This window comes from Protopterus annectens, chromosome 11.part0 (assembly GCF_019279795.1).
Source record: "Protopterus annectens isolate FY-2018-M chromosome 11.part0, PAN1.0, whole genome shotgun sequence".
In the NCBI taxonomy this organism is placed as follows: Eukaryota; Metazoa; Chordata; order Ceratodontiformes; family Protopteridae; genus Protopterus; species Protopterus annectens.
Window position 1 is genome coordinate 835,638,547 of NC_056745.1, and position 25,487 is coordinate 835,664,033.

At 41.7% G+C, this 25,487-nt stretch overlaps 1 protein-coding gene across 2 annotated transcripts in view; it reads right to left on the reverse strand.

The window, feature by feature from the left end:
* Positions 1-2,916: 2,916 nt before the first annotated feature.
* The window catches only part of SRGAP1 (SLIT-ROBO Rho GTPase activating protein 1), a 1,651,729-nt gene continuing 1,629,158 nt past the window's right edge, over positions 2,917-25,487 (reverse strand). Inside the window, exon 22 of one of the 2 annotated variants that reach the window (XM_044088250.1) lies at positions 2,917-4,147. In XM_044088250.1, the coding sequence (XP_043944185.1) occupies positions 3,770-4,147 (378 nt within the window). In that variant the 3' untranslated portion in view covers positions 2,917-3,769. The remainder of the gene's footprint in view (positions 4,148-25,487) is intronic. The other variant, XM_044088251.1, reaches the window with a different exon arrangement.

Here is a 25,487-nt window from a genome sequence, read left to right on the forward strand (position 1 = left end):
TAAATAAGCCCTGATGAAGTGCTGCCAAAAGATATGGCATTTGCCTGGAACCAGTTGCCCTATTTCTCAGTGACAGTATGAACTTTAAAAAGTTATTAATACATCAGAAACAAATATTCTTGGAATATGATGGGGGAGGAGACAGACACACACATTCAAGAAGAAATCTACCTCATTGCACATTCACTTCCAGTCATAATGCTGTCTGCTTAACCTGTTTAAGAAGAATTGATTTTTATTTCACTTAAAACTGTGAATCAGGAACAAAGCTTTAATTAATTTTGTATGAGAGCACTAACAGGACACTTCCAACTCAGAAATGGACTGCAATCACAACACGAGATTACAGCCATAAGGTCTCCTCAATCTTTACAATTAACCATGACGTTTAAAGCTTTGAGCATGAAAGCTTTTCTGTCACCTTCACAAATTTTATGCCCCCCATTTGCTAGAGTCCTAGCATGTTCATTTGCTGTTTCTTGAAGATAAAGCTGCTTTCTTCTTAATCTAACCTTTCAGTACTCCGTGTAAGCACAATACAGCTATTCAGCAGAACTAATTATACTATCCTGGAATACTTTCAAATATTAGATTAAAGAGTTGGTGTTAAGTGTATCAGTCATATGAGGCATGGGGATTTAGTGTCTCAGACGAAAAATCTCTTCCTCCAACTCCATGGTCTGATGTTCAATCCTGACTTCCAGTAACTATCTGTATAGAGGGTTTCATGTTCTGCCTACGAATATGCAGGTTTTCTCTGGGCACTCCATTTTGCTCTTACCTCCCATAAATATGCTGGTTGACTGGCTGCACTAAACTTTCCATATATTCATGTGGTGCTTTTAGAGCTGCCCTTGTCACCCGGAGTATGGTTGAAAAGGATCTATGCACCAATTCACTTACCCAGTCAGCAAAGGATAAAAAAAAAAATAAAAAATAAATGAAGCTTCATAAAAATGGATTATGTTCAGTGAAACTACACTTTCTGAATTAAAAGGATCCCATCTTTGAACTATGTTTTCTTTATTAAAAGGATTATTTTTTGGATATCATATCCACATTAGTGCTGGAATCCACTGTAGGTTTAATCTGAATTTATTTTATAAATTGCCATTTCCTGGAGAATACAATTCATTTGCACTGTTAGTCTTTGTTGCATGGCTTTCAAACTGTACTTTAACTCATTGTTCAGCACCTCAAAGCTTTATCAGCTAGGAAGATCTGTAAAGCAGCCAACATATAAGTAATAATAAAAGCAAATGTTCTATTCATTCAAAAGTATGATGCAAATCAAGAAAAAAAAAAAAGAAACTAGAGTTGGGTTAAAATAGGCTGACAGACATCAAAATAAAACCAAGCTATGAGGATGGAATTCCTTTCTTTATTATAAAGATACACTAAGAGGAACATAGTTGACAGCTAGTAATGCTACATGCCAAGATGTACAGTACTTTACATAAAAGTGCAATGTCACAACAGCTTAACAGAACATTTGTTTTCCAGAACCATTATTTTCACTTACTTGTTCACTGCGTATGATGGACACGGGGGAGGATGGGAAGAACGTAATGGAAATGCAACAGTACAGAACTAGACTTGAAGTTCCTCTAACATTTTAAAGGCACTTTCACATGTACATACTTACAGATGTACATTGACACAAGTGGGTAACAGTCGACAAGCAGGAAACTCTACTGCAGTTCATAAAAATGACAGTAAACAGACAATACTGATCCAGAAACATTGCAGGAGTTACAATTTAGTATGCCTGTAGTAGTATATGTATTCCCTGTTACATACCCATGTACACTGCATTTCAAATATCTACAGCCATTAAACTACACATTATATTCAGGCGAATGTACCTAATGGACATTCACTAAATTTATAATCTCTCTAGTTAATATAATATATATATATATTTTTATACTAACAATTTTCTAATGAGCACTTTGCAGTTCAGTACAACATATTTAAATATACAAAACTTCCTATGCTATATAAAGACGTATCCATATTTACCCCACATAGGCCATTTCATAAACATGAAAGTAAGCATACCATCTTGATAAGAACCTCAGTTTTTATCTCAACTTTCTCAGTCTTGGTGCTCAGAAATGACTTGCTAAATAATCCATAATGGCCTTGCCATTTAACTTTGCTACACAGCAGCATGCAACCCTGTCTTAGCACCAGAAAGTCTTAAAAGTGTTTTTTTTCTTTTTTTTCTTTTTGGTTTAGATGCCTATACATCATAGAAGACTGTGCAACACAAACAAGAAAACAGGAAAACCAAAGCCATAAGTACATGGCAAAACATACATGCCAGTTTTAACTACCCATGTTTATATTATAACCAGTGGGTCTTTTTACTTCAGTAACATCATGAAGGAAAGCAGTCACATGTCCATTTCTTCCTTGGTATAGCAGAACGTGGCTGTGCCAGCAACCATTTTGTCCTATAATTTCAGTCCTTAATATTTCTTACTCTCCAGAATAAGCTATATTAAGCCCTCACAGGTGTAATTTGAAATGAAATTTAAAAGCAAAAGATGCTACACAAGGTAACACTTGAAAATAACTTTCTCTAGCAAGTGGTATTCTTACTCCAGTTTAGTACTAAGCTTCAAAGTATAGTTTGGTTAAATGGCAGTGGCATCACATACATTTTTGTCAATAATTACAAATATTCTAAGAGAGGTCACTAGGCGAATTTCTCTCAAGAATGCATTTTTGAGGTCACTGTACTCAGTTCAAAGGTCATACATCTATGCTTCCACCTTCTGATGATCAAATTCTGAACAAGCCAGTGTAATAATCTGCATTTTTTATTTAATTTCAAAATCTACTCTGTAAAAAAAATAAATAAAATAAAAGAGTTGCAAGCGGCTGTATATGTATTTGTGTGTGTGTGTGTGTGTGTGTGTGTGTGTGTGTGTATATAAACACATACAGACACACATGCACATACATATATATATACATACAGCTGTGCTCATAATGACAAAGGATGGAATTTTCCCTGTGAAAGGGGCTTTCAGAAACAACACATTTAATAATGAAAGCAGGCAGTAATGTGGGACATAAAGCCATCAGGGACAAATAAAATTTTACTACTTCAAATTAAGCTGTGTACTGAGGAGAGATCCTGAGCAAACAAACTATATCCCTTGACATAGCCTATGTGGAGTAACCAGTAAGGACAGCAAGTTGGTACAGTGGTTATTACAATTTAGATCATGTTATGAAGCTACATTTTCCAAAATTGGCAGTAAGGCCTAAGGAATGTTGAGTTTAAAAAAAATTATATTCTAATGACAATGCCAACCTCAAATGAGGTTGCTTCCCCAAAACCACAAACACTGCAATATCCTACAGATCCCTGATTCTTAGTGAGTTGTAAACCTGTATGAAATGTTAACTTCGTCACCTTTGCACAGGGTCTCTCTACAATGTAAACTACTTCAGTGAAATATTTTACAGGCAGGGAAGCCTTAGTTTCTGTGTTGCACTCAGTAAAAATAATGCAGCATAAAATCTTCAAGTACTTCTATGTAACCTATTGTAAATAGCACATAAAATAGTCCAGTTTTAAACGAAATTCAAATGCCCTCGTTAATGCCATTATACTGTGTACATTCCAAACACTGAAAAGTGTACATCTCCAGTTATGCATATAATTATTAATGAGTTTTCAATGTGCCTTTTCTCAATCAGCAATGCATCAACAGTCAGGCTTTCAAAGGTACCCTTTTTGGGTAATTTGGCTTTACATTGTACAAGATTTGTCTGCTGAACCTTGAGAAGGTGGGGGAGGCCCCAAATTTGGGTTTGTTTTTGGAAGAACAATAGGTTTAGGTCGAAGGGCAGGGGGTTTCAGCTGCACTCCCATTCTTGGTGCCACCACTGGTTTGAAGGTGCTCATTGTATCGCTGGATGAGCTGGTGCTACGTCTCATTGGAGGCTCTGTGGTCCTCAACATAACATTATGGGCCTGACTTAAAGATTCTGTTGACGAAGCAGGAGATGGGGAGTGCTTCATTGGTTCTAAGGTATCAAGTACGACATCAGGGGCATGTTTTGCAGTGCTCTGCAGCTCCAGTTCTCGAAGTTCATTCAGTGCGGTGTTCATTGTTTCTTCAATATCCTGTGAAAGAAAAATATACAGCGTAAAATTTGGTGTCAGCAACATCAGAAACAGAAAGCACCAGGTAATCCTAATGTGGTACATGTGACAAATTCAAATTTAACCATACCAAACCAGGTCAACCTGCAATGGCCAAATAGTTTAACATTTCAACCTGCATGTAATAGCTTCTACTGTACCTAACATTACAATATGCCACATTACTCAGTTATTACAGCATGTGTTTTATGCAAGTCCATTTATCCACCTCCCATAGCCAGTTTGAAGTAGTAGCAAACCTTAAAAACAGTGAGGGCGTCCTGATCAAGGGGAGGGGGCTGCACAACCACAGCAGATTACTGTATTTTATTTTTGTCTTATCATTTCTTGAAACAAGAGAAAGAGTGTGCAGAATTTTCAATAAGTTGAGAAGTAACACAGAAAACAGCATCTAAGCTGAATACAGTGCCTGGTCGTCTGTCTGTCTTTTACAGTTTTCTCCAAGGTCTTTAGCTTCCACTTTCTTATACTGCCAAAAGAAACCTAGGTAGATGAATCAGTAATGCTCAGATTGCACTTATATGTGTGTTTGCACAGTGCAGGACTATACACAAGCACTTTACAATGAACTGGTTTCTGGTTTATGCCTATTATTTGCTGGGAAAGGCTCCAATTCCCTTTAAACCCAGACTGGACAAAGAGGGAATTATAAATGGATGGAAATGTAGACAAGACCAATATTATTGATGCACCTTTCCAACTCAAACACACCTCTTCCTGTATTGAAAATCATACTTAGATATATCTGTACTATGTACTGACCATTTTTGTCAGTGACTGATTGCTGGCATGCTTCATTATTTCAGAAAATCCACTGGAATTCTCTTGACTCAACCATGATAGAACTATTTGTTTCATTTGATTTTTCAAATCATTCAAATGCATGTATTTGTACTTAAAATAAATTTAAATTGTCAGAATATAGACAGTTTGTTCTGTGGGGATCAACTATTTCCTAAGGAGTTAAGGCTTCTTGGACTTCCATGATGGCACCAATGATGTAGGTTTCTGCTCTCCTCTCTTCAGATGAAGACTTTGCTTAACCAAAAAGTAATTTTATGAGTTTTTGCATTAAAAACTACTAAATAACTGTTGGTATGTGTACACTTAACTTTAAATATGCAACAGACCTCATAGTTACGGCTATTATGCAGACACTGACTCCAGAACACCAACGCAAACTACATTCTTTTCCAAACAAATTCTCTCTCAACCTGTGAATTCAGCACTATGTTAGAATCCAAACATGAGCAAAAAATTATCAAACATCTAAATTTATGAAAATGATTACACACTCAGTGTGTAAAACCTGAAAGAGGTTCTTGATCCTATTTAAGATGTCCTAGCAATTTAGATAATCTATTATTAAAAGCCATCATGTGGGTTTTATATAAAAGTGCAAAATTATTTTAACAAAAATATCTTTTCTAGATTATTGTAACATAAGAGTTCTAGATGACTGCTACATAAGAAATGATCACATTTTAAAGGATCATCTTTCCACAGTTAAAGCTTTCAAGATATAATTTTGAACATGGAATCGAAGAATAAGAAAATTATATAAGTTAATCATTAACATTTGGGGACGTATGGCTGGGCTTAAAATGGCCCCCTAGGGGCCTAGCTATATGAAGTTTGCCTACCTTTTGTAAGATTCATTACAGTAAATCGTTCAGAACAATTTGCTTTAAAGAATCAAATTGTCAAAGCAACCTGATGATTCAAAGTGCTTGCCATTTTTCACGACAGCTGACTTGTTAAAATTCTAAGCTGTCAAGATGCCTACTCTGATTTACAAGTAGCAAAATCAGAGCCCAATTTTCAATTGACTGGCCAACAGAAATGAAATAGAAAATATATATATACTCTCTAAATCTGTCAAGTTTATGACATCTTGTGGTGCTGTTTTTTAAATGAAGAGCCTTGCACCTTTACAGTTTGCTCCTTAAAACATTATGGACTATATTAACTCTGTGCAGTACTACCAATCTTTCAAAAATATTCTTTGAATAATATAATGCACCTCTTTCTAATTTTGTATGTTTTTTTATATTACCTATATATATCAAGTCAGTACACTATTAATTTGTAGTGGTGTTTTCAGCTTTTACTTTTAGTCTCTTCACTTGTTATTTGACACCTTTGTTGAATTAACACTTAAAACATATGCAAACAGACATTTATACAAAAGAAAACAAACAATATGAACATGTCACTGTTAAAACCTTGTACATTACATGTATTCTTTTGTATAACTGTTATCAATCCAAAATTACATAAATTGTTCAATTCCTGCCTTCCCTTAAATCCCACGCCACCTCCAAAACATTATTCTGCACATTTTGTTCCCACAATTTCTATTTTTATATGTAATTTGTTCCTGCCCTTTTCTAAAGAGTCACTTCCATTTTTTAGCTCCATTACAATATTCAACACTTCAAATAGAGTTGATTTAAACTTTGACATCCATTTTCAAGTAATTGCTCTTTTAGCCAACACCAGAATTAAAATTAAGCCCTCACTATGTCTAGGGAATTTAGATACTGTACACCAGCTCAAAAAGAAGATGTTATGTGATCCTATCTCGCCTACATTCTGTACTGATGGGTTCAGAGCCGTTCCTCGGCTCCGACTCGGCACGCTATGCTATAGAGTGAAGCCTCTTATTGGCTGAGCTATTCTCTATCCCAGGATGCACCACCACTAATCCCCCAGATCTCGTTTGCTGCTTACAAGCTAGGACGTGGTCTCAAACTTGGCTGAGCTAAGTGCTATTTTCTTAAAGTTTTTCTGTCAAGAAATTCTTTATTTCTTACCCAAAAGCTGTTTTAACAGCTATCGTTGTGTTTCTGTGTGTTTTTGATTATATTTTTGTGGAAAATTTGTGTGTATTGATTAGGGAAAGGTTTCCGTTTAAGTTAGAGGGGCCTTCCCTATTTCTTAGCGAGTTTTCTTATTTTTAGGGAGGTCAAGTACCTGTTTTAGTTAGAGGGTTCTTGGCCCTCCTTTTTGGTGTTTGCTGTACTTGTTATCTTGGTCTTTTTTCTTTAAAAAAAAAAAAAAAAAAAAGAGGATTTATTGTTGTTAAAATCTTTGTTTTCTTACTTAGTGTTTTTTTCCACTGTTATAGTGAGTGTTTTAGAGGCATTATGTCAAAAGAACATAGACCCTCAGGATTCAAGAAGTGCACGAGGTGCAATTATAAAATGTCTATAACTGATGATCATTCCTCGTGCGTATATTGTTTAGGCGCCAAGCACCTAATCCTGCAGCGTGTGTCACGCCTTTTCCTCTAGGGTCCTCCAAGAGAGGAAGAATAAATTAATCTTGAAAGGGCTGATTAAACCCTCCTTCGAGGAGGCCTTATCTTTCTCTTCCTCTCCAACTAAGAAAAAGAAAGCGTCGGCTCCGACCAGCCCGTCGGAACCGACTACTAAGAAATCCAGGCAGGCTTCTCCATCGGCTCCACGGACTTCGGAGCCGAGGGCGGAATGGTCTGCCTCGATGCCTCCAGTCTCGACTCCTCTGGTTTCGGAGCCGATGACTGGGGCTTCGAGAGGCGGGTCACCTTCATCGGCTCCACTGATTTTGGAGCCGATGAGGGTTGCCGGCTCAGACTCTTCCCCTTCGGCGCCGAAGCCCTCCTCGGCACCGAGGGAAATTGTTTTGGGATCTCCCTCGGCACCGATACTGGTTGAGTCCATTCGGAGCCGGTCCCCCAGTCCTTCGGAGCCGATGGAGAAGTCAGTTCGGACCCGATCGGTTTCCTCCCGATCTTCCAAGATGTCGGATTCGGACATCGACAGGGTGCTCCTAAGACTGTTTCAGTCTCCTGTATTCCAGAAATTAGTTTCAGCTCCAGCCCATTCGGCTTCGGAGCCGATGGCCCACCCTGTAGTTCTGGTTCCTCCTCTAACAGCCTCGGCACTGTTGAGCCGGTGCTGGTGGAGCCGATGGAGGTTTTCGGGTCGGCCCCGACCCTTACTCCAACCCCGGCTCTCGAGTTGGAGTTCGGTACATGGACCTCCTCTGTCGGCCCCGGGGGGGGGGGATGCTTCGGGACCGATGTTTTCGGTTCCGAGCCTTCCTCTCGGTGCGTCGGCTGCAGGGGTACCGTCTACTGTTATGGCCACGGGGGTTGGACCTTCCCAGGATTCTGGTGGTCCGGCCTTCAGGGCCATGAGGAGTGCGTTGGCCAAATCTTCTTTGGCTACCTCCACGGTCTCACCAGCACCTTCCCTACATACGGAGACTGGGTCTTTGGTAGTCCCCCTGTCCTTAGACAGCGGAGCCCCGGGGCCTGAGGTCACCCTCACTGGGGGTTCCCCCCCTCCTGGAGGTCCCTCTGAAGCTTCTTCAGAGGAACCCCCAAGGAAAAGATCGTGCAAGAGGAAGCACTTCGACTCCCCCGATGAGTCTCTCACATCAGACACTGATCTTGATGATGCGGAGGGGTCCCCTAAGTCGTCCTCAGATGATGTCTCCTTTGCAGACATCTTGGAAGCCCTCAAACAACGAGGCGGCTGGCATTCCAAACCCCCTTCTGCTGACGAGTCGGTGTTCCTTAAGGCCTTCGGGGCTCAGCCCTCCGCCTCCTGGGTGTCTCCGCCCTTCGACGAGCTCCTAGATTTGATCTGTCGAAGGGCGTGGGAACATCCAGACTCTGTGGAACCGGTGCCTGCTCGCCCATATAAGTTCCTATCAGCACCCCCAGAGAAGGAGTTTTTGACCAAAGGTGTGGCTGTAGATGCCTTGGTGGTGGCATCTGCTACCCAACAAGATGTAGCAGAGGCTTCGACGTCAGTCCATCCTCCTAATAAGGAGTCTAGGAGCATGGATCGGTACGGGAAGCGCACCTTCAGTTCAGCGGCCTTTACCTTAAGGTCCCTGAACTATTTAACGCACTTCACCAGGTTTCAGAGGGATCTGATCAAGGAGCTTTCAGATACCCTCTTGGGTAACCTACCTGAGCAGCTGGCCCAGACGGTTGGCTCTCAGTTGGCTACGCTGTCATCGATATCAAACTCGTCCATGAGGCTCATTTCATATGCAGCTGAGGGGGCGAGTAGAGCGGCGGGTACGGGTATTGCTCTACAGAGGCAAGCCTGGCTCCGCCTGTGTCATTTTCCAGAAGCCTTTAAGACTTCCTTTGCCGACGCTCCCTTTGATGGGTCCTCTTTGTTTGGACCCAAGGTAAAGGACACATTGACCCGCTGCGAGCAAGAAGGTAAGACTTTGACTGCCATAGGGGCATGATTTTCCACTCCCTTTTGGCCTTATCCCAAGGCTAAAAGAGGAGGGAAAATGTGGTTCCGTAGATCCCAGAAGTCTTATCCCTCGCAGCAGGACGATCCCCCTTCTAGAGGCAGAGGAGGGGGAAATTTTTCTGGAAGATGCCATCCCAGAGGCGGCAGAGGCCCCCGCAACACTGGAGACCGCGAGTCCTTTCGTGGCTCTTCAGCCTTCCACAATCCCTGAAGGATTGCCCGATTGTGCAGCTCCGGAGCCAGTCGGGGGTTGTTTTTCAAGGCACCTAAAAGCCTGGGAAGGTATCACTCAGGACCGATGGGTGCTTCGAATTATCGCCGGAGGTTACGCCATCCCCTTTTCTCACTCCCTGCCTCTGTCCAAGAAAATCCTGGACCTGCCACCCAGTCAACGTGAAATTGCAGCCTTAGAAGTCTCAAAGCTGCTTCAAAAAGGAGTCATCCAACCGGTCCCCGCAGACCAGATCGGATTAGGGACTTACTCAAGATTCTTTTTGGTGCCAAAAAAGACCGGGGACTTGAGGCCCATTTTGGATCTCAGCATTCTAAATCATTCAGTCAAAAAGTCCAAGTTCCGAATAGTCACCTTACAATTCATTCTTCCACTGCTGGAGAAAGGTGTTTGGATGTGCTCCATAGATCTCAAGGATGCCTATTACCACATCCTGATAGATCAGGCGTCCAGGAGACATTTGCGCTTCAGCCTAGGAGATAGTCATTTTCAGTTTTGCGCGCTGCCCTCTGGTCTCACCACAGCCCCCAGGGTGTTCACCAAATGTTTGGCGGTCGTGATGGCTCACCTCAGGAGTCTAGGATTCCAGGTGTTTCCGTATCTGGACGACTGGCTCCTAACTGCCACCTCCAGGCGTCTACTATTGCAGAACCTACAAGCCACAATATCACTAGGCACTTCCCTTGGAATCACCTTCAATTGGCCAAAGTCTGTGTTGCTGCCATCTCAGCGCATAAGATTCATCGGAGTAGAGATAGACTCAAACCGAATGTGGGTCTATCTTTCTACAGAAAGGATACAAACTATACAGGCTCAAGTCCGAGCCTTGCTTCTCAGATCCAAAGCTCCAGCCAGGATGGTCATGCAGCTATTGGGATCTATGTCGGCCACTGTTCTTCTAGTCCCCCTAGCAAGGTTGCATATGAGAATTCTCCAGTGGCTTCTTTCGACACAGTGGCCCTTTCAGGATCTCCCTCTCAGTCACCTCATACGGATCACGGAAACCTGCAAACGGGACCTTCGCTGGTGGCTGGTGCCCGCCAATCTGGATCAGGGTTGACCCTTTGTTCCACCTCCTCCTATGGCCACTTTGACTACGGACGCCTCCTAGATGGGGTGGGGGGGGCATTCCCTGGGCAGGTCAGTCCAAGGCAAATGGCATTCAGAAGAGAGTCTTCGTCATATCAACATTTTGGAAATGAGGGCGGTGCTTCTATCTCTACAAGCCCTCCACGATTACCTCCCTCAAGGCGTAATTGCCGTTCACTCCGACAACATGTCAGTAGTCTGGTATCTGAACAAGCAGGGAAGGACCAGATCCTACCCTCTTTGCAGAGAGGCCATGAGAGTCTGGGAATGGGCAGTGGCGACCAGACGTTTTCTGATAGCAACTCATATCCCTGGCAAATCCAACGTGATAGCCGACAGACTGAGCAGAACTATCCTCTCTCCTCACGAGTGGTCTCTGAACAATGTAGTGACAACTCAGATCTTCAGCAGATGGGGAACTCCTTGTTGCATCCTCTTCGCATCCCCGCTGAACACGAAGTGCAGAAAGTTCTTCTCCCTCACTCCAGCTCCGGGAGAGAGTCCTATGGACGCATTAGCCCATCCTTGGCCCACCGGGTTGCTATACACTTTCCCCCCAGTTTCCCTCCTTCCCAGAGTGATCCAAAAGGCATCTCACTTGGGGAGCAAAATGATCTTAGTTGCCCCTTACTGGCCTCGTCAGGTATGGTTCCCCTATCTTCGGAAATATGCACTGGACGGTCCATGGTTCCTGGATCAGATCCCAGACCTATTAATTCATCAGTCGGGACAACTCCACCAGTCCCTTCACACTTTGAAGTTAACAGCTTGGCTCCTCCTCTTCCGACTATAGTCAGGAATCATACCTTAGACCCGGAAGTCATACATATCTTATCTTCGGCCCACAAGTCTGCCACTAAGAAATTGTATACTAGCAAATGGAAGAGATTTGCTATTTGGGCTCAACTCCGGGGTCTGGATCCCATCGCTGTTCCTGTATCGGAAGTCCTGAAATTTCTAACTTCCCTATTCAATCAAGGTTCTTCAGTCTCTACCATCAAGGTCCAATTGGCAGCTATTTCCAATTTTCATGAATCTATAAACCCACCTTTAATGAGCAACAGATTGTGTAAAACCTTCATGAAAGGTGCTGTGCTTTTACGACCTCCGATTTCTCATCCTGCTCCTCCGTGGGATCTCGATGTGGTATTACGTGCCTTAACCTCCTCCCCCTTCGAACCGGCAGCAACATGTGATTTGAAATTTCTATCTTGGAAAACTGCCTTTCTGGTCGTGATTACTTCTGCCAGAAGGGTTTCAGAGCTTCAAACTCTATCTGTAAAACCACCGTACCTGGTTTTTCACAAAGATAGAGTATCCCTAAGGCCTAATCCATCCTTTGTCCCTAATGTTTGTTCCAGTTTTTGCCTGCAACAGTCATTAGAACTTCCAGTTTTCTTTCCAAAGTACTCAAACAAAGCGGAATACATATTCCACACATTGGATGTCCACAGGGAATTGCGTTTTTATTTAGACAGGACCAAACAAACAAGGAAAACAGATCAATTTTTTGTGTCCTTTTCGGATAATAAATTGGGCAAAGCCGTCACAAAGGTCACTATTGCCAAATGGATCAGGGACTGTATTAGTCAAGCTTATTCCTCTTCTAATAAAGAGCTTACGACCTCTGTCAAAGCTCACTCTACAAGAGCTATGGCTACTTCAATAGCATTCCATTCTAAGCTTGCCATTAGTGACATTTGTGCCGCGGCTACGTGGTCTTCCCCGCACACTTTCATTTCCCACTACAAATTAGATGTGGCATCTCGGGGGCAAGCTTCATTTGGTTCCACAGTGCTCAGGAGTGTTTTCCAGTGAGCTACCCAGGATTTAGGTGCTAGGGACGCTGTCCCATCAGTACAGAATGTAGGCGAGATAGGATCACATAACATCTTTTAGTTATGTACTCACCATAACTTTAGATGTTTGGGATCCATCTACATTCCCAATAACCCACCCTCCTTCCCCCTGCCTTGGAGATCAGAAGAGATCGGACGGTCCGAATTCTATTGTTTCATCTTGAAACATCTGGCAATGTTATATAAACAAGTTATGTGTGTGTGCATGAATGCGGACAAACAAGATCTGGGGGATTAGTGGTGGTGCATCCTGGGATAGAGAATAGCTCAGCCAATAAGAGGCTTCGCTCTATAGCATAGCGTGCCGAGTCGGAGCCGAGGATCGACTCCGAACCCATCAGTACAGAATGTAGGCGAGATGGATCCCAAACATCTAAAGTTATGGTGAGTACATAACTAAAAGTTATCTTCTTACCATAATGTTCCATCTGTTTTGTCGATTTTCATTCATTCTTGATGAATGGGACTCAGTTCCGATCCTCGGAACTGGCTCGGTTACATAGCAAGCGCCAGCCAAAAAACTCTCGAGCTAAGACTCTACCCATTACCTCACATCGAGTTTGTGCCAAAGTATCAAGGAATGACAGGTATACAAGTTAGAAGTCATCTAAGGTGAAACCTAAAAGGTTCCAGGAACAAGTTTCCAATCCTCTAGGAAATCTGTAGGAGGGGGAAGGAAGGCGGGATGTCACGGAATGAATGAAGATCGATAACACAGATGGAATATTGTGGTAAGAACATAACTTCTTTATCTGATGTCAATCTTCACTCATTCTTGACAAATGGGACAGAGTCCCCAGCTATTTTAGATCCTGGGTGGCCTTATGAAAGGACATTCCTGAGAACCATAGAACCAAAGGATGCTCTTCTCCTGGAGACCATATCCAGTTTTAATGAGTGATAAAGGTATGTGGAGTAGCCAATGTTGTAGCTGCACACATTTTTTCCATGGATGCCCAAGAGTGGAAAACAGCTGATGTGGCTATACAGCTGGTGGAATGCGATTTAACAGGCGCAGGAAACTCATGGTTGTTATGACTGTAAATGAAGGTAACGCAGTCTCGGAGCCATTTTGATAAGATAACTTTTCCAAAAAGAAAGAAAACTGGAAACACTCTAAAACAACAAATGTTTAATCCAGGTTCAAGTTCGCCTGAAGAAGCCTTGAAGGTGAAAGTGTTTACTTGCGAACTTGAACCTGGATTAAACATTTGTTGTTTTAGAGTGTTTCCAGCTTTCTTTTTGGATTTGATTTTGTGACTGAGAACTGGTTAACTGCCTCACAGCCGTTTTTTTGGATAAGATAACTTTTGAGACAGGTTTCCCCACAGATAAACCTGAAAAGGAAACAAATAACTGGTCCGATTTTCTAGACTCTTTGGTCCTGTTGATGTAAAAACGTAATTGTCTGTGAACATCTAGTAAGTGCAAGCAATATTCGCCTTTATTGGAGAAACTGGGAAAGAAAACGGGCAAATCAATTGTCTGATTATTATTAGATTCTGAGACCACCTTAGGAAGAAAGGAAGGGTTGGTTCTTAATGAAACTATCCTTATGAAAAATCAGGTAAGGGTGTTTCACACACAATGCTTGAATTTCAGAAATTCTCCTGGTGGAAGTAATGGCCACAAGAAAATGAGTTTTCCACAACAGAAATTTGAGATGGCAAGTTGCAGCTGGCTCAAAGGGTGAGAGCACAAAAGATTGTAAAACCAGAGTCAAATCCCATGGAGCTATAGGATCCTTGACTGGGTGCTTTAGACGCAATGCACCATTAAGGAAAACTTTGTATAAATGGTGGTAAATTAGAGAATGATCATTGTTGCCACTGTGGAAATTAGAAATAGCCACTAACTGAACTTTAATTGTGGAAGCAGAAGCTCCTTGATCAAAGAGGAAAGCTAAATATTCTAGAACATTGTCAAGAGGAGCTGAAAACAGGTCTAAATCATGTGTACAGGCCCAAATTGAAAATCTCTTCCATTTGCTAAGGTAAAGTTCACTGGTGGAGGGTTTGTGAGAAGCCAGAAGAATTTTTTGTACTGAGGAAGCTATATTACTCTGCCTGCCAACTAATGGAATTGGAGAAACCAATCTGTCAGCTTGAGACTGTGAAGACTGGGATGCAACAATCCCTGCAGGTGAGACAGCAGGTCTGGAACTGGGTCCAGAATCCATAGACAATAAATCAGGTGAAGCCAAAGAAAGGGGAACCAGATTTGTTGGGGCCAAAATAGTGCAATGAGATCACTTTGCTTCTTAATCTTTGGGCTTTCTTCAAGGACAGGGGAATGGGGGGGAAAGGCACAGAGCAGTCCTGAGGGTCAACTGAGAAGGACAGCGTCTCTTGGGGACTCCCCCGAGGGAAGATTAGGGCAAAATAGCTACTGCATTTGTTGTTCATTGGGGAGGCAAAGAGGTTGCAGCAAGGCTGGCCCCATCAATGAAAGATTTCTATCGCCTCTTTGGGACTGAGAGGAGGAAAATCTCGAGGAGCCCTGAGAGAAAAGACCCCAACTCCAGAGGGGAGAGAAGTCTGAGAAGGGGCAGGAAAACCCCTGGCCATCAAAAGCTGATCCACCAATCTCACAATGTCTACCTTGTAAAGACTCCTGGAAGATCAGACAGACATCCCTGAAGGGGATTCTGGCCTTTCCAAAAATGGACTGGAAAGATGACCCACAAAAGGGTCTATGGATGGGGAATACCTTGTCCTGGGAAATAAAAGTGGTTCTGACTTCAGCAAGGGTAGAGTCTGCTGTGGTGCAGATGGTGAAGTCAGTACCAATTGGGAAACTAAGGTGGCCGGTGCCAACATGAGCACCGCAGCCCTCCGTGCTTAGACTGCCATAGTTGCCGGTGCCTAAGATTCTTGTTCTGTCAATTTTGGAACTTTACTCTTCTTTTCTGAGGAGGGTGACAGAACCAAAGATTTGTTTCTCTTAGGCTGTGGTGCTGTAGGACAGCTCAGCACTGAATGACTTCTCTTTTTAGATGAAATAGGATCTGGCTTAGACAGGGCTCCTTTGAAAGATTTTAACAGTCATTTCAATATCAACTTGTTTTGCCTTTCTACTATGGCTCTGGAACTGAAGATCTTGCACATAGAACAGTCAATGTCTAAATGGGATGCAGCCAAACAGTATACACATGAAAGATGCCCATCTGAATTAGGCATCTTTCGACTGCAGTCTTGGCACTGTTGAAGCCTGATGTGCCCTTTTGTTTTTCCACCATTTTGTGAGGAACAGAAGTCGCCAATGAAAAGGCTGACAGAGACACACACACACACACACACACACACACACACACACACACACACAATAGATGGAAATTCTACCGACGATGGTAGAGAGAAATACCAAGAATGGTAGAGAAAGGGTGGAATACCAATAATGGTAATATAAAAAGAGGGTTACCTTAAAAGGTAAAGGGAGAGGGAAAGGTTACCAACAATGGTAACGAGAATACCATGAAGGTATGTAGGGTAGAGAAACAGAATCACTCAAGAAAAGTTAACGAGAAAGAAATTAAACTAATTATTTAAAGTTAACAGGAATTTGTTAAAGAATAATAAAAGATATTTAAACGTAGCTGGAGAGTATCAGCTGACGAGTCTTGTTATCAGAGTGGCAAATGAGATCTGAGGTAATGGAGAGAGGGGGCATTGTGGGTAGAGTCTTAGCTCAAGAGCTTTTTGGCTGGCGTGAGCTGTATAATGACTGAGCCAGTTCCGAGGATCAGAACAGAGTCCATTTGTCAAGAATGAATGAAGACTGACAACATCAGATTAATAATTTTCTTAGTTATACCCATTTGCTCACCCAATAGTTCTGACAGAGTACTCTCTAGGGAATTTTTAAAGTCTGCCAACTCATTACACTTGCAAACATATGTTCCCAGTCCCAGTCACCTCTTTCTGACACAGTACTCTGTAGGGAATTTTTATAGTCTGCCAACTCATTACACTCCCAAACATATGTTCCCAGTCACCTCTTTCTTTCCAGACACACCTGCAACATTTGGCATCTACCTCAGGAAACATTCTTTGGAATCTGCTTGGGTAATAAAAATACCTATGCAAACAATTCCAAGCAAAAAGCAAAAATCCTACATCTTCTAGACTTTGTTGCATATTTGGGAACCATACATTTGTCATGCCATTATTTGCTTATCCAATGTCTTCCATCTTCCTCTGACTGGTTCCTATTGTTATCATACAATGTTTTATATGCCCTACAGTTTTCCACTTTTTAACAGTAGCTTCTGTTCTAGATACAAATAAAAACACTATCAGAGCAGGCTTCACCAATCCATCTATTTTTGCCTATAATCTGATGCAAATCTCTGATAGGGAAGCCAGTCAAGTCCAAATGCCTTCTTGGCCTCTTCCCATTCTATTACCTTTTCCTCTCTAGTTATTTGCTCCCAATAACTGGTAACTTTGCCAGTTTTCTTCCAGTAAATTCCAGCCTCCTTCTTGCCTATTCTCTGTACCCCTAATGGCAGTAATCCCCATCAGCAAAATTTCCTTTCTCCATTCTGATGTTGGCTTGGTTCTTACAATATTTTCTGCTACTTTATGAATATAATACTCTGCACGTAAGGATCTTCATCCAAAATCCCACTTTTTCATTATTTCCTGCCCCATCATCTCTTTCCATTTTGAATGGGTCTATACTGCCATGTCGAAAGAAGTATTTGCTGAACATGTCTTAATCGACATGGAAATATCAACCCGCTTCAGCAAATTTTTCCCAGGAGAAAAAATTGCTTGGACGTACACAATAAATATACCAACTTTGACATCACACTACAGTGGGGAAAAGGGAAAATCCCAGATGACGACCGAGCAATTTTTTCCACTGGGAAAAAATTTGCTGAAGCGTCCGTTTGGGATTTTAAAGGGTCGATATTACCATGTCGATTCGAATTATAGCTTTTTGCTTATATTACACATATGAGCCTTAACTGTGTAGCTCTAAAATATCTCTTCAAATCCAATAATCCTAAACCGTCTTGTTCTACTGGAACACTTCTCTTCCTAGACTCTTATTATTGTCCACAATTTCTCCACTGGTGGATACAAATATGCCTGACATTTATACAAAACTAGGACTAAAACATTTTCACTGCTTGTATCTTGCTATCCATATCCATCAACAAGAGCTTACAGTTTCTCAGTTTTGTATTATCTTTTTAGACTCTTCCCACATATCCTTAGCTGCCAGAACAGAATCCTGTCTAATCCATAATCCTAAATACTTCATTTTATCAACCCATAAATTTAGGCATTGCTGAACCAAGTTCATGTATGGGTACACAGTTTACAGCTATAGCCTTTGTTTTTCTCTTTATTAATTTCATAGCCTGAAAAGACCTGAAATAGTTTCAAAATGTCCCATAATGATGAGATGTCCTTTTCTGGTTTTATCAGGTACAAAATAATATCATCTGCAAATAAAGCCAGCCTTTCTTGATTACCATACCAATTATATCCCTGAATTTCTGAGCCTTTTATTTTCTTTGCCAATGGCTCTACTTCTGCCAGGTTCTTTTCATATAGAGCTTGTCAGAGATATACCCCTCCAACTTTAGTTGTTTTGCCTCCAATCCTTCCTTTATCCCCCTTATATTATCAGGGAATGCAAATGCTTCCATTCTCCGACTCAAAGTCCCAGCTTACTGCGTAAAATGCTTTCTCTGCATAAAGACGCACCAATAACAATAGTATTTTCTTACATTCTGCTTCCTTTTGGATTAATCATTGTTCTGTTAATGTTGTCAAATGTTTGCCTTCCCACCAGAAATGAACACTGATCCATATCTACCAATTGTGGCAACACCGTTGCCAATTTTTTGGCTATTACAGACATAAACACTTTATAATCATGGTTTAAAATTTTAAAGGGCCTATACTCTGACAGGTCTTCATTGTCTTTAGGTATTAAAGCCACCATAGCTTTCTTCCAGGATGTTGATGCATCCCCACCTTTTAAAATACTGTTATACACAAAACCATCCAGATCTTTATCACTTTCTTCTCTCCTAGTTCCAAACTTTCATAGGAATATCATCTATTTCTGGAGAATTTCCTGCAGATTTACTATATGTCACAGTTTTTATCTCATTTCCTCCTATTTTAACTGTCAATTGCTGATAATCTACTTCTAACCTTGGCATAATTAATTCTTTCATAAATATTTCCATTTGTGCTCTTTCTTTATGTTCTTCGTGTTTCACTGTTGCAGTCATTACATTTGGGTTATCTGCTTGCAGTAGCCCTCAGTCGGCCAGATTAACAAAATCTTAGGTCCTACGTCAGTTGCCGTCTCTTCTTCCATGACGTCAGGTCGTCAGGGGTATAAAATATGCAGCAGATGTCATTACACCAGTCTTTCTTGCCACGTGGTTCGCAGTTCGCAAGTGCCAGTCGGCAGACTCCTGAAACTTTCGTTTTTGAGTTTCAGAACCGAAGTCTTCAACTAAAAGCTAAGTACCCCATTGGGGAAACTTTTTCTTGCTCTAAACAGATGTCAGTAAAAGTAAATAATTGCATTTCTTGTGGAAAGAAAATACCTCACAAAGATTTTCATTCATACTGTATTCCTTGCCTAGGCCCTGACCACGACATACCTCGCTGTCAGTTTTGTGCCTTATTTAAACCAGGAACTATCCATCGTCGGTATAGTTGGGCTTCTAAATATTTTGGTGCTCGGTTCAATTATCCTGATATGTCTTCGGTACGCCATTCGACTACCGACATTCTGAAAAAATACAAAGATATAAAGACAGAGACAGGCCGCCCAGTTTGCCGGTACACAGTGAGGCACTTTCTCAGCCCCTGATACCCACTACTTCAGATTTGCAGGCCTCTACTGAGACCCATTCAGAGTCCAGTATGCCCCGAGATGAGTCAACTGTGGAACCTAAGGATGTCTCTACCTTGGATGGGTCTAGAGCCGCTGTGCAGGCAACGGCTTCTGAGGGTGTATTCAGGCCTACTGACTTGCATATTAAACTGATGCCATCTTCTTCTTCAAGGCCTAAAACTCGAACCATGCCTAGAAAACTGATGCCCAGACTGCATGGTCAAGCCTCTATGCCTAAAAAATGAATGATAAGAATGACTGAAGATCTTATTACTTTAATCAGGGGAAACCAACCTTCCCCCTCTAAGTGACTTAGGACTGAGTTTGTTTATGATACTTTTGACCAGTATTATGAAATTTCTGTTTCCTCTGATGACCAGGATTTGCCCTTATCTACCTATAAGGATTCTGATGCTGAGGACTCTATTCCCTCTGCTTCCACCCCCCAGAGGATTTCTCTTTTGGTGAAACCCTGCATACTCTCAGGAAGCATTTTCATTGGGAAAGTCAGAATTTCTCTGATTCTAAAAAGGCTTAGGGATTTCTTACTCCTGCCCCAGCACAGGCCTTTAGCTATACCTCCTGTACTGGACATTGTTGATGATGCCTTTTCGGAATCTAGCATGGCCCGACTCTTTACCTCCTGCTTCCAGAAAACCTGATAGATATTACAGGGTTTCTGATTCTCACAAGTTCCTTTTCAAAAATCCTACTGCGGATCCTGAAATCATTTCACAGGAACCCAAGGGCATTAAAGCTACTACTGCCAAAAATCCTACACCCTCTGATAGAGACTCCAGGGCACTGGATAATGGGGTAAGAAGGTATACACTTCTGCAACTTTGGCCATTAGGGCCTTGAATTGCCAGTTTCATATGTTAAAGTATCAGCTGCATATTATTGGACTGCTTAAACAGAAAATTATGTTGTTTCTTGATTGTGCTGAAAATAAGGATTTACAGTATTTAATGCATTCTGCAGAACAAGTTGGTAAACATACATTGCAATGTGGTTTTGATTCACTACAGGCATCTTGCAGGGTTGTAGTAACTGGGTCTGTACTTAGAAGGCATGTTTGGCTTAAGGAGCATTCCTTGCCAGATCATGTTAAAGCGAAATTACTGGATGCTCCCTTAAATCAGGATAGCCTCTTTGGCAACAGGGCAGAAGAAGTTCTTAAAAAGATGGAGGAAAAAGCTAAATCTATGCAAACTGTTAAATATTTTTTACATGTACAAACTCCAAGATTTAGTAAGCATTGGCCTTCTAAGAATTAGTCCTTTCCTGCCTCTCCCAGAGCTTCTCAGTCCAAACCCAGATCCAGCAGAGCATCCAGGCTTCAGTCCCAGGGGACGCACAGGACTAAGCAGTGGGGGGCCTCCACTTCCAAATCTGGAAGTAATAAAACTCCCCCCATGGTAAACTGTCTCTATGACTTCTTTTTAAAACTTCCAAGCACTTCTCAACTGACTGCTCCCTTTGGGGAGAAAGACTGAACTTCATGCAAAGAACTGGGGACTCATTACCCAGGACAAATGGGTTTTAAATATAGTGTCCCAAGTATACAGATTTCACTTTCACACATTACCAACTCCAAGCAGTTGGCTGGATCTACCTCCAAATCAGTGGGCAGAGGCCCAAAAGCAAGTACTTTCTGTCTCTTAAGCATAGGGGCTATTCAGTTGGTACCAGAAGAAGAAAAGGGACAAGGTTTCTAATCGAGATTTTTCCCGGTACCCAGAAAAGACAATTCATGACGTCCTATCCTGGACCTGCCTATTCTAAACACCTTTCTGGTGATTCCAAAATTCAAGATGCTGACTCTTCACCAGTTGCTTCCTATGCTAAGCAAAGATGCCTGGTTGGCAACACTAAATTTAAAGGAAGCATACCTGCACATCCCAAATCAGGGAATCTTGCATAAGATACCTATGCTTCAAAGCAGGCTACACGCACTATGAGTTCTCTGCACTGCCCTTTGGCTTATCTACTGCACCCAGGGTATTCACAAAGTGCCTAGTTCCAGTCATTGCATTTTGCAGGCAAAGAAATATTCAACTATACCAATACCTGGACAATTGTCTAATTCAGGCAGAAAACTAGGACATACTTTTGAATCATCTGGCTTTTGTACATAAGGTGCTAACTTGTCTGGGGTACACCATGAATGAAAAGAAATCACACCTGGTACCCTGTCAACAAATTATATTCCTGGGAGCAAGCTTGAATACAACTTTACAGATGGCTTTCCTCACGCCAGAGAAACAAATTCACTTGACAACCTACTTCAAACAAGTGGCCACAAAAACTCTGCTATCTGCAAGGCAAATACTACAAGCCTTGGGGTTCATGGCCTCCTGCATTATTCTAATTCCATATGTAAGACTGCATACGAGGAAACTACAATGGTATCTAAAATGCCTATGGTGTCAACATCCTCAGGATCTAGAAGCAATGATTCCTATCATTCCTTGTCTATGCCTAGAGTTCCTTTGGTGGGCAGAGGTCTGCCACCAAAACAAGGGACTACCATTCACACTAACCCCTGGTAAAGATGGACAACACCACTGTTATGTGGTACATAAACAATTGGGGGGGGGGTACACATTCTTACCCCCACTGCAGACTAGCCTTGGCACTGTGGAATACAGCCTTGAGCTACCGAGTGCATCTACAAGCTCAATTCCTGCCTGGAAAACTAAATGCACTGGTAGATGGACTAAGCAGAAACGTCATGGATCCACATGAGTGGAAACTGGTACCACAGATTTTCAACATGTTGACAAGCAGATGGGGGAGCCTAGATATAGACTTGTTTGCCTCCCCCCAGAACTATCAATTGGAAAACTTTTGCGCAAGGACTCCCCACAGACAAGCTTGGAAGGTGGATGATCTGTCCTTCAGCTGGAAAAACCTATCAGTTTATGCCTTTCCTCCTCTGCCTCTGCTCTCCAAAGTACTACTAAAGATCAAACAAGACAAACCAAGGATGATTTTTATTGCACCAGCCTGGCCACGCCAACACTGGTACCCCTCCCGCACAGTGTGTCACTGTTGGCTCCATGGCACCTGCCTCAGACTCCTACACTGCTGTCTCAGCAGGAGAACCAGATTCTGCACCCTCAGCTATAAACACTGAACATAGCAGCCTGCCTAATTACCTAATCTCTCCTTTACCATCTCTCAGTAAACCAGTGATGGATGTCATTTTAGAGGCAAGGGGGTCTAGTTCTAGAAAATCTGATGCTGAAAAATGGAAAAGATTCTGTGCCTGGAACCAATCTCAAGGGATGAGCACAGCAGTGCCCAATTTACCTCAGATTTTACAATACTTAACTGAGATACTTTACAAAGGCCTGTCTTTTTCCTCAATAAAAATTTACGCCTCAGCCATTTCAGCTCATTATAACACAGAACCTCCCCTCTTCTCTCATCCACTGCTCAAGCAGTTCCTTAGAGGGGCCAAAAATTTAAGACCACCCAAGAGAGCTCCAACTCCAGCCTGGGACCTTAACTTTGTATTGGAGAAACTCACCCTTTCTCCTTTTCGAGCCAGCTGCTACTGCAAATTTAAAATTATTTTCTTGGAAAACAGCTTCCCTTTTAGCCATCACTTCAGCAAGAAGGGTATTTGAATTACAGGCCCTTATGGCAGTGGAGCCTTTCATCATCTTTCATGCACACAGGGTGTCTCTCAGGACCAATCCCTCTCCAGTGTGGTCATTAATTTGCCAACCTTCTTTCCTAATCCACAGAACAAAGGGGAACGGATAATGCACTCCTTAGATGTGCACAGACAACTTAGATTCTACTTGGACAGGACTAAACCTCAAAGGAAATCTGAACAACTGCTGGTGGCAATTGCTGCAGGGACAGAGGGGAAGGCTATTTCAAAGCAAAACATTTCCAAATGGATAGGCCATTGCATTAATTTCTGCTATAAGCACCACGGAAAACCAATCCCACAGGGGATCAGATCCCACTCAAACAGGGTTGTATCTACCTCTACAGCCTTTCTCAGAGGCGTACCTACCAGGGACATCCTAGAAGCTGCTACCTGGAGTTCTGTACATACTTTCTCCAAGCATTACCATTTGCCAATTTTCTCTAAATCCAGAGCTGGCTTTGCCACTGCAGTTTTGCAGGGTCATATAGCTGGTCCTAATGCTATCTAAATTCCTCCTCCCACCCTTAGATTTGGGAATCTACCCAAATGTAATGACTGCAACAGTGAAACACGAAGAACATAGTACAGTTGTGTACACTTACCAAAAAAGTAGATGTTCGAGTGTATTCACTGTTTTAGTCCTGGTCACCCTCCCTCCAGCCCCCTGACTTTTTTTGGATATACCTATTTTCTCCTTTTCAATGCTTAAAAGCCTTTTGGTGTATTTGCTTTTTTGTTTGAGGTATAACCTTGTATATTTATAGATTTAATTGCTTCCCATTGGGGGGGGGGGGGGCACCTGACATCTGGGGCAGGAAAAGCTGATGTAATGACGTTGGCTGCATGTTTGATACCCCTGACGACCTGACGTCATGGAAGAAGAGACAGCAACAAACGCAGGACCCAAGACTTTGTTAATCAGGCCGAATGAGGGCTACAGCAAACATATAACCCAAATGTAATGACTGCAACAGTGAATACACTCGAGCATCTACATTTTTGGTAAGTGTACACAACTGTACTATTTCTACATTTCTCTACTGTAGAAAAAATGTTCATAAAATTTCCAAAATATATCTAATAACCCTACAGGATCACTGATTATTTTTCTTGTTGTAGGCTCCCTAAGTTTGGCAACAACCCTTTCTACTTCTTTTGCCTAAGTCATTGTACTTAAAGTTTTTGTACTCTGGAGTTATCAAAAAAATTGGTTAACAGCATTACTTGTAACTTGTGCATATTATCCAGATATTCCCTTATTTCCTCTTTAGCACTCTGTATTTGTGCCTCTTATTTTTCTATTAGAGTCCCCTTATTCTGAAGAACCAAACCAGCAAATGGAACAGGCAGGCATGATGTAGAAATACACCACTTTAATAGTTAAAAAAAAAACACATGTTGACAATACTCCACAAATTAAGCGCTTTCTTCCCCAACTGCAAGGGACTTCATCAGAACACTAATAGTGAACATCCATCCTGAAATCCTTTCCTTATCAAATTTGCGTGCTCACTTCTTTCAAAAAGTGCCTCCTGAAGCACTGATATTTACACTCTGCATATCTTAATATAATTCAATAGTCTTCCCTTTTTAGTCTATAAGTGTGAGGCTATTCACATTCCAAAATAATACGGTTAGTGTAGACATTTTGATAAGTTATTATTCCCAGGTATTACACATGACAGCTTTTTAAAATGTCTATTTCCAGCTTTTGTTACATGCACCCATTAACATTTGACATGTTGATCTTTTTATAAAGTTGCTTCTTGTCAGGTCTATTTGAACCTTTGTCACATTTTACAAGACTTTTTGTTTTACTGAAAACCCTCATAAAAACACCCCCAGAGCATCTCATAACCAATTAACTTAAAACAGCATACATAACTATATACATCTTCAAATAATGAACTTTAATCTTCTTAATAGGAGCAATTATCACAAAACAGCTGCACCCACATGCATTGCCTAACCTAAAATTAAGGTTATTAAGAAGCATGTTACAGCCTGTGGTCCTACTTAGACTAATTGCTATCTGTTCTTACTCACTTCCAATAATTTCAAACTTTATTTTTTACTACGCTGCTTACCCTTGCACCTTTTAACTTTAGGATTCCCTCAGCAAACAATGTCCACAACTCTTTGAGGTTTATTGCCTGCATATGTAGTCAGCTGATTTCCATCAAAACATAAGAACCAAATGTAGAGCTGCTCTCACCTGCAGACTTCTCAACTCACACTGAACATTTATTTGCTAAAGGAAAACTTTTCATTGCATTCACACTGTTCTCTTCTTTTCAAAGCCCACATGCTTTTA